The sequence below is a fragment of the Colletotrichum fioriniae genome (assembly GCF_027942845.1).
Source record: "Colletotrichum fioriniae strain IMI 355084 chromosome Unknown scaffold_4, whole genome shotgun sequence".
Lineage (NCBI taxonomy): Eukaryota > Fungi > Ascomycota > Sordariomycetes > Glomerellales > Glomerellaceae > Colletotrichum > Colletotrichum fioriniae.
This window is the reverse complement of record NW_027076840.1, coordinates 2,344,344-2,359,174: the sequence shown is the minus strand read 5'-3', so window position 1 is coordinate 2,359,174 and position 14,831 is coordinate 2,344,344. Positions and strand designations below refer to the sequence as shown.

Below are 14,831 nucleotides of genomic sequence, written 5' to 3'. Positions count from 1 at the left end.
AGTTGGGTATATATAGACGTAAGCAGAATAGGTGAATACCGCATTTTCAACCTTGAGGCACTCATTCCACACGTGCATCAACGCCATGTGAATGAAGAAATCTGTGGACTCCATGGCTATTTGAGTCTTGATTGATGTGTGAAGGTATGAATATGATCTGCAAACGATCGATTCTGAAAACCAGAAAGTCCCAGAAGGCAAGATTACATCTTCGCATCTCTCCCAATGCCCGTCTGCCCCACAGCAAATTCCTTTCGCTCGTCCACCGACAACCTCGTCTCGGCTAGCTCACCGGTTTGTGACTGTTCCTCTACAGTTGCCAGTCTGTCGGTCTCTTCGACTGGGACGTGATCTCTGACCACCAGCCACGTCGGATAAACGGCCAAACCTACATCGGTTAGCATCATCTTTAACTTCATAATGGACTGTGCTTGGCTTACCCAGGAGTATAGTGTTGACGGCAAGTGGCACTCGGCCTCCCTTCCACTTCTGTGTGTTCAACCCAAACGAGACGGCCTGAGAAAAGCTCTCCTGACCTCTAAGAATACCGGAGAAGCGAGTGAGCTCGGAGATGTTGTCCGTCTTGGTGGCGAGAAGGTAGTAAAGCCAGCTCTGCAGTGCTTGACGGGCGAAATCCCACAATAAGAGCACAAAGAAACCCTCAGTGAATCCCTTATCTTCCCAGTCGTACGCAGGTGGGTTGCGTGTGTACTTCTCTTGAATGACCCAACCGTAAACCCACGCAATGACGTGCCATACAATGACGTAGTAGAAGCCAATAGTGATGCGTTTCTTTACACTGAATTTCTTGTAGTCGAGGAGGGTGCTAATCAGTTGCGATGAGAGAAGTGTGCCAAAGTTGCTGACGAAACCGATGAGTGCGCGAGCTCTGATACCGAAATAGTAGGCTTGGAAGTTTCCGCTGTACTGGTTGAAGTAGGCAGCCCAGAAGATGGGGAGAAGCAGCAGGATGTCCTTGCGCTTCGATACGCGGAGAAGCTCTCTGAACTCGGCCTTGAACGACTTCTCGGCCTTGATAATGACCTTGCTACCGTCGGATCTTTGGACCTTTTCCGGGGGAGATAGAGCGAGTGCGAGGGGCACGCTAAGACATTGCAGAGCAACGAAGACCAGGTAGGTCTGATATCCAACCTTGCCCTTCTTCTTCGCAGCCGCATCGTTGTTGAGAGCCAAAACAATGGCTCCGCCGACAAGAGGACCACCGGTTCTGAACCAGAGCCAGATGTTCATATACTTGCCACGCTTAGATGGCTCTGGGTATCCCAACGCAACAGCGCCCTCGGAAGCCCAGAACAAGCCGGCAGAAATACCGCAAGCGGCAGCTCCAACAAGAACGAGCCAAACGTTGCCATAACGGTTGTTGGTGTATAGTCCAGCAGAATAAAGTGGGTAGCCAACGGCTCCCAGCAACAGCGTTCTCGAAAGCCCAATGCGGTTCGCGATGGGCCCACCGAATAAGCACAGGAATGCCATGAGTCCGAAGACAAGCGCATTGGCGGCGTTGACGAGGAATGGTTCCTGGGCACCACCTGCACCGAGGGCGTTCATCGCGTTCCACAGACCAGGGGCCATGAAGCCTGGGTGATGTTAGTGATTGTCACTCAGACAGTGCACTTGATTTCGTACCGACTCCTCCGATCACGAAGGCATTGAACAAGGTGCTATGGTACCACACCCGCTTCACTGGTGGGTCAGAGGCCGCATCGTGGACATCCGACGACACGGACTTGGGTGATTCTTCCGCCATCTTCACAGGTTCTTGGACTCAAGGTTGACGAGTTTCATTCGCATAGATTGCTGAGAGCCATCATTGACTTATATGATAGCTCGTGCCTCGGCTACCATCGCCACTTTGGCGATGTTCTAGCCACCTTACGTTAAAAAGTCCCTCCAAATTTTTCCCATAGAATGAACTCCTCATTCTCTACATGAATGACGAATATGCTAGTGCAACGTTGAACCCACCGTTCAAAGGACAACCGTGCAGCTCATTCGGCAGTTGATCATCGAGGTCCACTAAACTCCGCGTGGGTTCCTACCCCTCGGTCGAACTCCGTCGGAAAATTAACCGCAACGGGTAGGTCTATCGCGAATTCGGCTGGGAATAACACGCAAAATCGCCTGTAGATCTCGCGTAGGAACTGGCGTCTTGGCAATGAGAAAAGATGAAAAACAGCTCTGGTTAGAAAGTCGCGCTTATGAGCGGGACATTACTTGTCAAACTAGGGGAAATCTCCCTCTGTAATTCTAACACGTGAATCTAGTGGTTGAAGTCGACTCGAAGCCGAAGCAACAAGGTCCTATATGCCCCTACGAAGCGAGCCTACAACTTGGCTTGAATCCGCTTTGTCTCCTCTTCCTTCCTCTTCAACTCCTTCCACCACTTTTGCTTCAGTGCCAAAACGCCGAAGCCCAGCAATGCCCATTCGTCTTCCCACGCAGGCAACTCATAAGCATCAGTACCCGGTGCAGGAGGTCCGGCAACACCTCGCAGAAACTCGAAATATTCTGAAAAGTCGGGCTTGATTTCGTGAAACTGGGACGTAGGCCCCTTGTACTGCAATCGCTTCACTTCCCACTCGTCCTGCTCTCGCGGAGAAGGCAGACCACCTCCCCGGTTCGCGAAATAGCGAGCCACGGCAACGGCCTGATACTCGTAGACGCGGAACGAGATGGCCGCTTTGACTTGTCCGACGACTGTGAGTGAAGGATTCGCGATGTTAAAGACGTGTTGGTAAAACCCTGAGAGGCGTCCACTCGGCGTCACGGGATCGGGACGCAGAAAAGGGTAGGAAAGTCGATAGCCGGTACCAAAGTGGACTTTCTCGATGCCGTCGACTTCACTTCCGTCCGAGAATTTGACTTTGACGGTGTTTCCTGATCCAACGGATACGCGTGTGATTTGCGGCTTGAGAACGACGTTGGGAAGTTCCCATGCATCCTGGAGAATTTCATTAGAGCCTCGCTGCGAGACGTAAAGGGGCCCAGAAACGATGCTGTGAATTTCGGAGACGGTGTCAGATGCGGAGACGTTGCCGCCGACGACAACGACTTTCTAAACTCTCGCGTTAGTTACATGTATACATTTAATCGACGGAGAAGGATGGAGGTACCTTGCCAACGTAGTCTTCAGGAGACCTGTAAGCCTTTGAGTGCTCAAATCTTTGAGGCAAAGCAGCAAAGGTGTCTTTAAGGCCGTCAATATTCGGCACGAATGGTACGCCGTAGTGCCCGGTGGCCACGACAACAGCATCAAATGTGTCCTGCCACCAGTAATCTCTCTTCTGGCTCTTCAGATAATACTGAGTCTTTCTGAGAGTTAATCGCCATTTTTGGCCCACTTTCTCTACACGCTCGACATGTGTATTGAAAGTGAACAAGTGCGAAAACGGCTCTGCAATCTCTTCGAGGTAGCCTGCGACTTGCGCGTAGGGATGCGTCGGGTTTCTCTTGCCAAAGCGGTTGATAGACGAGGCCGAGTTCACATGAGGAAACGGCTTGTACGTGAATGCCATTACTTGGGAACCGACATTGCTATCCAAGGCAGGATAGAGACCTGTTCGAGCTGTGACGTTCTCAGATGCAGGTGGCAATGACTGTGGTAGCTTGATTGGGATCTCTCGCACAGGCTGTGCCGAGGATGGTGAGAACGGTTCTGGCTGCTCGTCGTAGATCCTGGAGGCGTATGTCAGTATGAGGTCAAGCATTCTATGAAGATGGCATACCATGTGCCACCAATTCCTTCTCTTCTGTCGAATAATTGAATTCTTTCAAAGGCATTCTCCTCGCTCAAGGCCTTCACAGCGGAGATACCAGAAGGCCCAGCACCGATTACTGCAACACTGGAATATCTGGGAGCCATGGTCTGACGTCAAATTTGAGGGTGTCTTTGATTGAAGCTGAGAAACTAAGAAGATTTGTGAGTTTATTGACGGTTCACGCCAAGTGAAGGACATATAGCCACGAAAGTTCTGACGAATTGGTGTTGCATATGACGTGCTTGCACAACACACCGAACAAGACGGAGATAGTGAAAGTCCCACTGAAGGCTTATCGTTGATATTTGACGTGGAATGTCGACTTGCATGCATTTGTCGGGCACCGATTGATAGGAAATGTATCTAAATGGGATTTCGTTTTACGTTGAGATCTGGACCGAGAGTCGAATGGCCTCAAAAGCCAGGATTCCAACTTGCGCATTAACTGGACAATTGAAAGGCGCCTCTTATTCCATAGAACAGAAAATTCAGCTAGCAAATGTTCAACATTGTTTCGCTTCAAACCGTTATCTGAGTGACGTGATTGATGGATGCTTGCCAGCACCACTTTGCGCCATTCTTCCTTGCTATGTCGCGAAAGACCCAAAAGACGGCAACAGAATTATAGGGGCCTTTTCATATCTAAATGATACAGTAAAGTGAATTAGTTAGCAATTTTCCATCAATTACTACATAAAGGCCTATCCAATCAACTCCTCGGCCATCTTCGTGTTCGCATGGCAGGCCTCGTCATGCTGCATCCAAATCAGGTAGACACTTCTTGGTTTACATACTAGAAGATCTTTAGAACATGTTTTATTGTCTTTCCGCAGAATAATGAATGTTGATTGAACAAGAGTCTCGCGAATATCGTCTAGGATTTGCAATTCCTTGGGCACTCAGATGTCAGTGTCTACAGCGGTTGAAGAGAGACTAGATAGACGGCTCGTTGGTGGGAAAGACATGAAGTCTTTACATGACCCAATGAGTGATGTCCTCATAGTTCTATGCAAAATTGCTTTCAGCTGTCAAGCTATCTAGGAACTCGGGGGGGAGGGGGAGCTGTGTGTGTGACCGTGATAGAAGGTACATCTTCACTTGCAATTGTCAAATTAGTGTCAGTTGTCGTCCGGCTCAAGTGAATACAGTATTGAAAAGAACAGAACTAAGAAAGAAACCAAAAAGTTTTGCATGATGCTGAATCACGCGCAAGCCTGCATTGAATGAGATCAACCAGAAGGTGCATTGGAGCTTACAGTGGGCTTCACTCTGGAGAAGCTTTCTGATCATTGCGCTGTTATGTATTATGTGATCCAAATTACTAACAATCAACATAAAGCTCATGGAACTGTATTTTGCACAACGACTTATAGAAACATGCTTGCATGTAATAGGTGTACCCTGGGGACTTAAGCACAAGGCTTAGCCGGACCCTCGACAAGACAAGTCAAGATGCGACTCAAGTTCTCAATTTATGATCGTATCACACACACCTGGAGTTGATGAAATTGAAATCGAGCTTGGTCACATCCTGCTCAACCTCTATCGGGCGCTAAACCAGCAATTCTTGACAATTTGTTGGTGAGATCAGAAATCCAAGGGGCTCTCACGTCATAAAGGCATGAGCAGCAGCAAGATTTAGGCTTGCAATACATAGAGCCTCTGATGGATCATTCTCAAACTCAAAACCAGTACGTCGAGGAATAGGATCCAACCACGAAGCGCTCAACTGTTCCGAAAGGACATGCAGTGAGCCAAAACGAAGGGGCGGCGGCTGCTGGGCCCAGCATCGGCAGCTTTCGGAAAGGCAATGCTCCACCAACACGTGGCAGCCCGAACGGATGTGCCCCGCTCCAGCTCCTGCTACCGGCGTCGACCCGGGCTTGCGGTCTGCGGGGCAAACAGCTGATTCGATTCTTCAACGGCTAAGAGGTCGATGGAGTCTGGGGCGGCGCTGGAGGATCTCCCGTCCGAGTTAGGTACCGAGCCTTGCTTTAGTCCATAGTCTCTCCTGCGAGGCTGTGTGAGATTGAAATTTGATGACCCTTCTGTCTGGGCAACTGAGAGACCTCAAGTGGCGGATCGTCACTGTTTCTACTGTGTAAGTACGTTCCGATGGAGATAAATTGGATAGAGAAACATTACTCATCATTTTGCCAGGTTGTCAAAGTCAAACGCGATCAATGTGACTTATCGTAACCAATTTTTGTACTTATTAGTAGTGAGATTGCTTTCAGTGGCCTCTGCGAGAGAATTTTCGTTGCAGTTGGCTCGTTCACACCTAGGAAGGCTTTCACATGCGTCATTCGTCCCCTGCAGACGCATGTTTTCTGCCCCGATGAACCCCCCCGTCAAATCCTCAAAAAAGGTCCCCGGCTGAACCAAACAAAGAAGCCGAGAGACCAGGGGTACATTCTCAAGGTCACATTGTCACTCCGAATTACTGTCTACGGGATAGGGCCCTTGGTGAAAAGCTGCAGGACTGCGTTGTGCGAGAGAAGGGCGTTGGACGCCGCAAGCCAGTCGGGGAGGCCCGTTGGTTTTGGGCCCAAGTGCCCCTCGGTCTCCCGGCTCCACCCCGGGAAGTTCTCTAGTTTTCATTAGGCAGTTCTGACGGCAAAGACGGGCTCCATAAAAGTCAGGCCACCTCGACCCCATCCGCCTTGAATCATTCCCTCCTTTCTCGGGGCTTCCAGCCGTCACTTGACATGCTTTCGTTTGCGATTTTGCGGTACCTGGACATGGTTGCCGAGCATTCGGATACGCTTGATACGCTTGACCAGCTGTTGCTTTGCTATTCTTCTCTCCTGGTGCTGATGTTGGGGCTATTCAAGGCTCGGGCCAGCGACGAGATCAAGCAGAAGAGTCATAGTTACAACTAACTTACATGAACACCCCCACGTAAGACGGTAAGGTACTTGGCAGGCGGATGTACCACAACAATAATTGTTGCTCGTGTTACTCGGCGTGATCCTTTCCAAGCCCTGTGCCTCCCTCCATGTCGTGGGAGCCAACCAACCCGTCCAAGTCCGAGCGTGCTCGTCGGAGGTCCCACCTAGCCGCCGGGCCGCTGTCGGTGAGGTAATCACCTGGGGAGGTTCCCATTGTCCCAAAAGGGTCTTTCAGGTATCATCCCCGGGTTGCCTCTTGAATAATAATTTCTGCCCGTTTCTTTGCCGTCAATCATCGAACTTCCTCTCCTACACAACACTTTTTTCCCTTTTTCCTTAATCGTTTTCCTTCCTCAATAGATCAATCTGCTCTCTCTTTACGTTTTGTTTACGACAGATCGACCACGTATAGATACAGGCTATTACATCAACAGAATCATACAACCAAGTAAGCCGTGATCATTCCTTACCCAATTTTCGCTCGGGCCAAGATACCCCGCGAAGTCGCAGTCGCATTCGTTGACCGAGCCCGCGTGAATCCAGATTCCGAGCAAACCGAACACTTCACAGCAGAGAAGTGAGAATAAACAACACTCAAAGCACGCATAAACGCCAACGAACAACCCGCCACAATGGTCCTCATCACGCGAGCCATCTCCCCTCACCAACTTCCTCGTCGCTTCGTCGGCACTCGGCTTCCAGGTCTTCGTCCTGTACCCATGGCACGAGCAGCTGTCCCACGACTTTGAGGAGCTTAAGAAGGAACACATCCGCGTTCTCGACTACGTCAAGGGTGTCGACGCCGGCCTGAGAAAGGGACAAGGCGGCGCTCCCGCCGGACAATCTATTCTGGAGAGACTGGGCTACAAATGAGCGGGGTTAATCGCCCTCTTTCAGTAGCCCTCGGACTTTTCCTTCTTTTTTCTTTTTGGGGTTCAATAAGGGTCGGTCGGTCTGTCTATCTGTCCAAGTTGTCTTTCATTTCCACGATTGCATGCGATACTCCCTGAGAGCGAATTTTAAAAGAGCTTAATCCCCCAACTCGCAGCAGCCTTATTTGGTGATAATTTCACAACTTTTCAGACCGTCTAATGAGTCGCCAATCTCTGAGTACTCACATTTGATTGGCAACAACCTCATTCAGATGCTTCTATTGGCGCGATATTCTCGCAGGAGTGAGTAGACGTAATTGAGATGCCTCAAACTCCTATGTTTCAGTCAAGCGATCGAAAGAACCGGAGAAAAGTGCACCTCACTGAATGAGATTGCCCGCCGTAGCAGAACTCACTCAAGCCATCGATCGAACACCACCAAGCATCACGTGGGGCGAGACCCGCTTCACCGCCGGCAGATGCAGCAGCTCCGGAGCCCACTCCGGAACCGCGCCAGCGAATTGACGCGCCGATAAGCGATTCAAGCGACTCGATGCATCACAGATGCCTCACTCAGATACCTTGAGCGATAAGACCTGGAGCGTCATAAAGCTTACCTGGCCCGGATTTGGCTCATTCGGAACGGTCAAGAGGGAGCACACAGCACGTGGTTCTATTGATCTCACCCATCTCCAAGTTTGATGAGCGTGGCTCTCATCTTACACATGCCCAGAAAGCTCTAGCTCGTTTCCAGGAGGCAGGAGTTGGACTGAAGAACAGCACAGTCATTCTTCATTACGATGGGTTCACGAGGCTCATAAAAGCACATGGTGTCTCATTTGATTTCATTCAGCCTGACCAAGCCGTAGTGCTCGCGCAACTTAGCAAGTCTCAGCTACCTGTGCTAGGGTATCGCGAATTCCAGAGTAAAGCATCGGTTTTCATGGGCCTCTCTCCTGTCCTTGCCCTTCCATATCAGCATTGTAATGCCCAAAGTTTCTGCTTCTTCGATCCAGCCCAATTTCGTCACGCGACTTGTAACTCCTCAATTGGCAAATCACTTCGAACGTGTCGCTCAAAGAAATCGCCATCGTGGCAATGCTATGTTGCTCGACTAGGCGTAGCTTTCGGCCTCGGGGGGCCAGGTAGCGACCCAGGCGACGCCGAAGATGAGCAGCCACATGATGAGCCAAGTGGCGTAACGGCCGCCGCTGCCAAAGCCGATAATGCTGCCGACGAGAATGGCGGCGTGAATGAAGGCGGTGACGAGCAGAAAGATGTCGAAGTGCCAGCGACCCTGGGAAAAACCAAAAGCTCATTAGCTGTGGTCCTCTCATCTCACCAGACCCCACCTCATCTCAGAAGAGTACTCACAACCATGACGCCCAGAACCTTACGGCGACCCTCGGCCTGACCGATGACGGCAAGGGCCCAGGCGATGAACAAGAATCCCAGGATTCCAAGAACAATGTCGAGAATCAGACTGACGATCTGATTGTGGATAACATCGTAGACGATGCCGAAGATGGAGATGGCGGTCCGGATACCGAGAATGATGATCATGCAGATACGGCGAAGGAGGACAGCCTTGTCGGAGGTCTTGAGGTTGTACGACTCCCAGGAGAATGCCCAGCAAGTACGCATGTTGGGGCACATGCGGTTCTGAATGCCGCTTTGGCCGGTGGTAGTACCAGCGGCGGCGCCGCCCTGCTGATCGCCGTAGGCCATGATCTCGCTGCTGCTTAGGCCGAGGAGGGGCTCAAGCTCGTCGTCCGTGTCGGATGTGAGGTCGCCGGGCTCGAGGGTGGTACGGTAGGTGATCTCGGGCCAACCGCCAAAGTAGAGAAGAGCAGGATCGGTGCCGGGGGCCGGGGGAAAGATGAGCTGCGAAGGGTGAGGCATGGTGGGCGCTTCTTATATTCTTCTCCCCCATACAGACGGGTAACGGCCGTAAGCGAGATGGGGAGAAAAGAATATTGCCTTGGTGTTTGCGGATGGGGATCCTTGTGCTACGTGGCGTAGCGGAGGTTGTGCGAGGGTGGATGATTTGGGGGTGGTGATGGGTGGAAGAAGAGGATCGTTGGTTTCACTGCAGGGGAGGCTTGCTAGCTTCGCCCAGAAAATCCATGGTGGGTTTGTTTATCATTATTTTTTCTCGATTGGGCGAGAGCTATCATGGTCTTCTTCTTGAATAGGCGGGTGCAATGACTCGAGAGTCCAGTTGCTCTCGCCCTTTGGTGTTGTTGACGATAGCATCACGACTAAGCGATGTCGTGAGTTTTGCGCGGGAGTCGAGTTTTGTTCAAGATGACTTGTGACTGCTCGACGTGGGACTCGGCGGAATAGCAAATACTTCCTTCATTCAGACAAAGAACTCAAGTTTACCAAATGGCTGCAGAGTAAAATGTTTCATGCAGGATCACAGCACCTACAATCTTTACCACAATCATCACAGACAAAGACTTTTTTAATCTGTTCGTTATCTTTGAGAGTTGGACTCGGTGTTGACTTTACCCGTGTAAGCCACGAAACTGCATCCACATGGACAACCACAGACAGCATGGGACCATGGCTCTCCAACAGATTTTAAGCTTAATCCAAGTATCAATAGACAAGCCACCGCGGATCACTTGTTGCCTCTATGAATAGGCACCTGTCTGGCAGCTCATAGTCATGGGTTAGGCGAATAAGGATTGCAACAGCTATGAAAACCCCTCCATCGCGACCCTTGATGTTGAGAATTGGGGTTATGCGACGCTTTGATTTCAGGGGATCGGACCCTCCATTGAGCGGCTTCAGCCCTGTCCACTGTGGAGGCTTGTAATTAGGCAACGGCTTTCGGAAGCTCTGGCGTCTTGGCATACGATCCTCATACCAGGCAAGGTTTGTAATTGCCTACACCAGCCACATCCTGAATCCTTTGAGGAAGGCTTCCGAGAAAATGTTTTCCGGCCTTATAGTGGAAGAGTGCTGCCTAGGTTTTCACAAGTCCTAGAAGGGAACCTGTAACGAAAAGAGAATGAGTCACACAAAGTTCTAGCCCAGGATTACAATCTCGGCGACGGGAATTTGCAGCGCATTCAACAAAAAGCTCTTATGCCCCTGTCACGGAGATGGACTCCGATTGATAGTCTGAATCTGCCTCAATTAGACTTCATCGCGGCCAGGATGTGTCGAGCCAAAGGGGTAAGCCGGCCGACTTCAAAATGCCCAGGATAGGTCCGCACGGGGACAGCCCCCGGTAGACGGCAGCGGGATTCCGGTTCTCATTCCCCGCCCTGCTTCTCGGGGCCCGGAGAGCGTGCTTGCTGAATGCTGATTCCGTTGGATAGTGCTTCTTCTCTTCCGCTGGTTGTAACCCCTTCAAGTTCACAGTGCAGTATAACGACACTGCAGATAAGAACTATTTCGAAAAATGAAGGATGGGTGCGTTCCGTATGTAGAACCTCATATCTTCGGCGAATACTGATATCTGTAAAGTATAGTGTCTTGAATCCATCATCTGAAGGTCTCCGTAGTCAGCAGGTTATTGACTGCCACGGGAGGCATTCACAGACTGGACACGATGCGCCGAATATGGAACGATAAGAGTTACGAAATTCATGAGATTATTCTTTGATAGAAATCTAAAGACGATATATGTGCGAAATGCTTGTTGCTGAAAATCAAACCCTTCTCTGATCCAATGGTATACGTAAGCTCAACCCAAAATAATAACATTCTCCTCCAATTTCTCACAGGCCTCTATGCTGAGGCAGTCTTCTCAATCTGGCTGACGGCCGCCATGGACTCCTTCTCGGAGAGTCTGTCAGTGGACTGAGCTCCGTGGGTGAGACCGGCAATCTCGGTCTTCCTGAACTTGCGTGCCGGAATGCGCTGGTCAAAGAGAATCTCGAGCTCGCCGTAGGTGCGGCCTCTGGGCTCGGGCAGACGGAACCAGGTCCAGACGAAGCAGATGGCGCAGCTGACCGCCCAGAAGAAACCGCTCTTGGCGCCCCAGTTCCACGCAGAAGGGTTCAGCATCAGCGGGGTGAGAATGTTGGTCGTGATGCCAGTGATGTTGTACAAGTTACGCGCAAGCACAACAGTCTTGGTCCTCAGACGGGTCGAGCTGAGTTCGGAGACGAGGGAGTAGCAGACGGGGCCGACGGTGCAGTCGTACATGAAGGTGTAGACGAGGAGCAAGCTGCCGATGGCCCACTGCGCGGCGACGTTGGACTTTCCGGCCAAAGAGGCGAACCCAATGGCTGCCAGGATGGCGCACATGATGCCCTGGCCAGAGAGGTAGAGAGTGCGTCTGCCAAAGTGCTGCATCAGGAACCACGAGAAGACTGTGCCGAGAGCGCCGAGAGCGTACTGGGCCAAGGACATGGTGAATGCGTTCTCCTTGGCCATGCCGGCTTGCTGGTAGAAGTATGTCGAATATCCCATGAATGTCGAGCCGCAAAGAGTCTGGATGGCCCATGTGACACAGACAATCTCGGTGCGGCGAAGATCGGTGCCCTTGAAGCAGTCGATGTAGCTTGTTCCGCTCTGCGCTGCCTTCTCAAGCTCGTTGGTGTGGACCATCATGGAGATAGTCTCGTCGGCGTTGAAGTTTTGCTGCTGGTTGCGGCTGGTGAGGCGGATGAGAGACTTCTTGGCGTCGTCGAGGCGCTCCTTGCGGATGAGCCACCAGGGAGACTCAGGGGCGAAGAAGATGCCGATGATGAGGGGGACGGGCCACATCCACTGAAGGGCAAAGGGAATCTTGTATCCCCACTCGTCGGTACGGCTGATGACACCTCGAAGAACACCGCTGGCAATGAGTTGACCAATAACCCAGCAGAGGTTGACGTAGGTAGTCTGAATAGAGAGTTAGTGATTAGCCCAAAAAGGGATTTGGTGGGAATATTGGGACTCACAAGGTAGGCTCGCAGATGTGTGGGGCAGACTTCGGAGGCGTAGGTGACAGTCAGGGTCTGGAAGATACCCCATGGAATACCAATGAGCATCTCTCCGATCAGGAGCTGGACAAGTGTCTCGGAGAAGAAGATGATGAAGATGAAAGCCGTGACGCCAACAAGGCCACCAATCATGGTCTTGCGGTATCCGAATCTCTCGGCAATGATACCGTTGAGGAACAGACCGGTGATCTCACCAACAAGCGCGCCGTTGCTGAGACCAGCCTGCCACGCCGCAGTCAACTGATAGCTGCCGTCGGGCTGGATTTCACCAAACTTGCGCTGGAAAACGTCGTAGGCGTAGAGGTTGCCGATGAGGGTCTTGTCGAAACCCTCCATGATGACGGCGGTGCTGAAGAAGAGCGACCACATGACGGCCCTGGGGTAAAGCTTGATCGATGCCATGAGGCCCATACTGAGCTCGGCTTCGGTCGCTTTGGCCGCCTCACGGGCGAGCCCGGCGGCGTCGGCATCGGCGATGGACATGCGGCGAGTGGCCTCCGAGTCGATCTGGATGGTCTCGGTCGGCGCCCTGCCCGCGGATGATCCGATGTGCACCATGGTTGCGGTGTACTGGGGTAAAATATGGGGATAGGTAGAGTGTTGATAAACCGGGGTGAATGTGGGTTTGAGCTCGATCTTATAAGATCAGAGCGTGTGTTCTGAGACTCCTGTCAAGGGGAGTCGAAGATGCTCGAGCTTGAATTGTTGTCAATCCCAATGAAGCTGCTGAAGATGATGTTCTGAGGATGTATTGAGACTGGGGATATCAGATCATCTTATATCTTCCCTGGATGTTTGCTCGATCAACCTGATGCTATGCGCCAAGGAGGTGGTGGTGATAGTTCTTCCCGGAGAAGCAAGGTAGTCGATTAAGCGGCGCGGCTTCTCACTGGCTCGCTCAAATTCAATTCCAAGGTGGCGGAAAGAAGGTATGTATGATGTTGACGTTATGGACCATCCGTGTCTTAAGTCGCCGCACTTCAATGCGAGAAGACAGAACCAAAGACCCCAAGGCTTCCTTTTCGCCCGTCCCCCCCTAGCAGTCTAGGACCCAAGGCTTGGAATCCGGGACTAAGGACCACGCTATGCTCCACTTTCTCCGCGACCCATTGGCTCGCGCGGGGAAAGTCGAGGGATGGATGGTCTGGGGTTGGAGATGCAGTGTGGTTGGTACGTGTTTGCTGGTTGGGGATTGACAGCGAGATGTCTCGAACGGCTGGGTCGCATATGGATGTGGATGGGTCAAGTATTGAGAAAGGAAAGGGGTGGGAGGGTCACGGCAAAAGGAGAAAGAAACCCACATCGCACAGAGTACGGGATAGCATTGCTTAGGCGTTAGCGGACACTTCTCGCCTCACCCAAAAGATGAGAAAATCTGTCAGCCCAAAACTCAAAAAGACAAGACCACAGAGTGAGACGGTAGTGCCAGCTGGATGTCTATACTTGCCGTACCGTACACTAGAAGTGTTCGCCGGCGACACCGCGTACATCCCTGCGCACATGTGGCGTACCTGATGCTGCTTCGGGTCAGCGAGCCTTTCCCATCAGGGAGTAGCTTGGCAGAGATCCTGTGCAAGAATCCATGTCTGACGAATGGCGGCGCAGAGAACATTCGGCGTTTCCACCCACCGGCAATTGGGGCGAAGATTTCTGCGAGATTTCGTATGGCGGCTCGGCCAATAGGTCTTTTTACCTGACGTCGCTGAAACTAGGCATCCCTGCCACAAACACTTGCAGATGGGATGACTGTTGCTGTGGGTGTTCTGGGGTTGGCGTTGGTTGCTCCTGTTGGTTCAATTCTCTTTCTTTACGGTCCTGACAGTTGGGGGCTGCGAGTGAGAAGAGAGATCTGGCAGCGATCGACCCCCATCAAGTTATCCCACTATTGCCGTACACTACTGCGTACGTGTGCCGTATCCGTACCAACTCCCAACAGACAAGCGTCTTTCCTTAGCAAACCGCCTGATGATCGAACGGCGAACGGCAGCGTTCTTCCCCGCGTAGCCTCCCGCAGATACATCAACAATATTGCGGGACTTTAGGCGGGGATTGGCGCCAGAGTTCCAGCGATTGGTCCGTACCGTCTTTACGCAACGTTGAAGGTTCGTTGGTCTGGTCTCTGGTCTCTTGTCTGAGTCTCTGGCTGGGGCATGGTGGAGTGAGGAAACTTGGGATTTCGGGAAGAAGGTTGGGCGGGTGAGCGCCCCAGACCGAACGAGTTCCAGGTCCGCGAAACTCAAAAAAGCACTCGGGCGTATCACGCGCGTGCAGAATTTCGCTGAAATTAGGAGCTCCTCTCAACCATTCCCTAATCTTTCTGCCCAATTTTGTTCGGCGCGATCC

General features: G+C 51.7%; 5 protein-coding genes across 5 annotated transcripts; 1 reads left to right on the top strand and 4 right to left on the bottom strand.

The window, feature by feature from the left end:
* Positions 1–203: 203 nt before the first annotated feature.
* N0V96_004482 (uncharacterized protein) lies at positions 204–1,768 on the bottom strand (the record flags this gene model as incomplete). Its single annotated transcript, XM_053188551.1, has 3 exons — positions 204–388; positions 441–1,598; positions 1,648–1,768. 3 exons carry the CDS (start codon positions 1,766–1,768, stop codon positions 204–206), a joined length of 1,464 nt encoding a protein of 487 aa, XP_053054513.1.
* Positions 1,769–2,344: 576 nt separating this feature from the next.
* Positions 2,345–3,728, bottom strand: N0V96_004481 (uncharacterized protein; the record flags this gene model as incomplete). The annotated part of the gene is made up of 2 exons (XM_053188550.2): positions 2,345–3,076; positions 3,135–3,728. The coding sequence occupies 2 exons, from the start codon at positions 3,726–3,728 to the stop codon at positions 2,345–2,347; spliced, it is 1,326 nt and encodes a 441-aa protein (XP_053054512.2).
* Positions 3,729–7,302: 3,574 nt separating this feature from the next.
* On the top strand, positions 7,303–7,543 carry N0V96_004480 (uncharacterized protein; the record flags this gene model as incomplete). The annotated part of the gene is made up of 2 exons (XM_065757120.1): positions 7,303–7,305; positions 7,373–7,543. 2 exons carry the CDS (start codon positions 7,303–7,305, stop codon positions 7,541–7,543), a joined length of 174 nt encoding a protein of 57 aa, XP_065614333.1.
* Positions 7,544–8,656: 1,113 nt separating this feature from the next.
* N0V96_004479 (uncharacterized protein) lies at positions 8,657–9,444 on the bottom strand (the record flags this gene model as incomplete). Its single annotated transcript, XM_053188548.2, has 2 exons — positions 8,657–8,839; positions 8,917–9,444. 2 exons carry the CDS (start codon positions 9,442–9,444, stop codon positions 8,657–8,659), a joined length of 711 nt encoding a protein of 236 aa, XP_053054510.2.
* A 1,842-nt stretch (positions 9,445–11,286) lies between these two features.
* Positions 11,287–13,046, bottom strand: N0V96_004478 (uncharacterized protein; the record flags this gene model as incomplete). The annotated part of the gene is made up of 2 exons (XM_053188547.1): positions 11,287–12,387; positions 12,447–13,046. 2 exons carry the CDS (start codon positions 13,044–13,046, stop codon positions 11,287–11,289), a joined length of 1,701 nt encoding a protein of 566 aa, XP_053054509.1.
* Between the last annotated feature and the right edge of the window lie 1,785 nt (positions 13,047–14,831).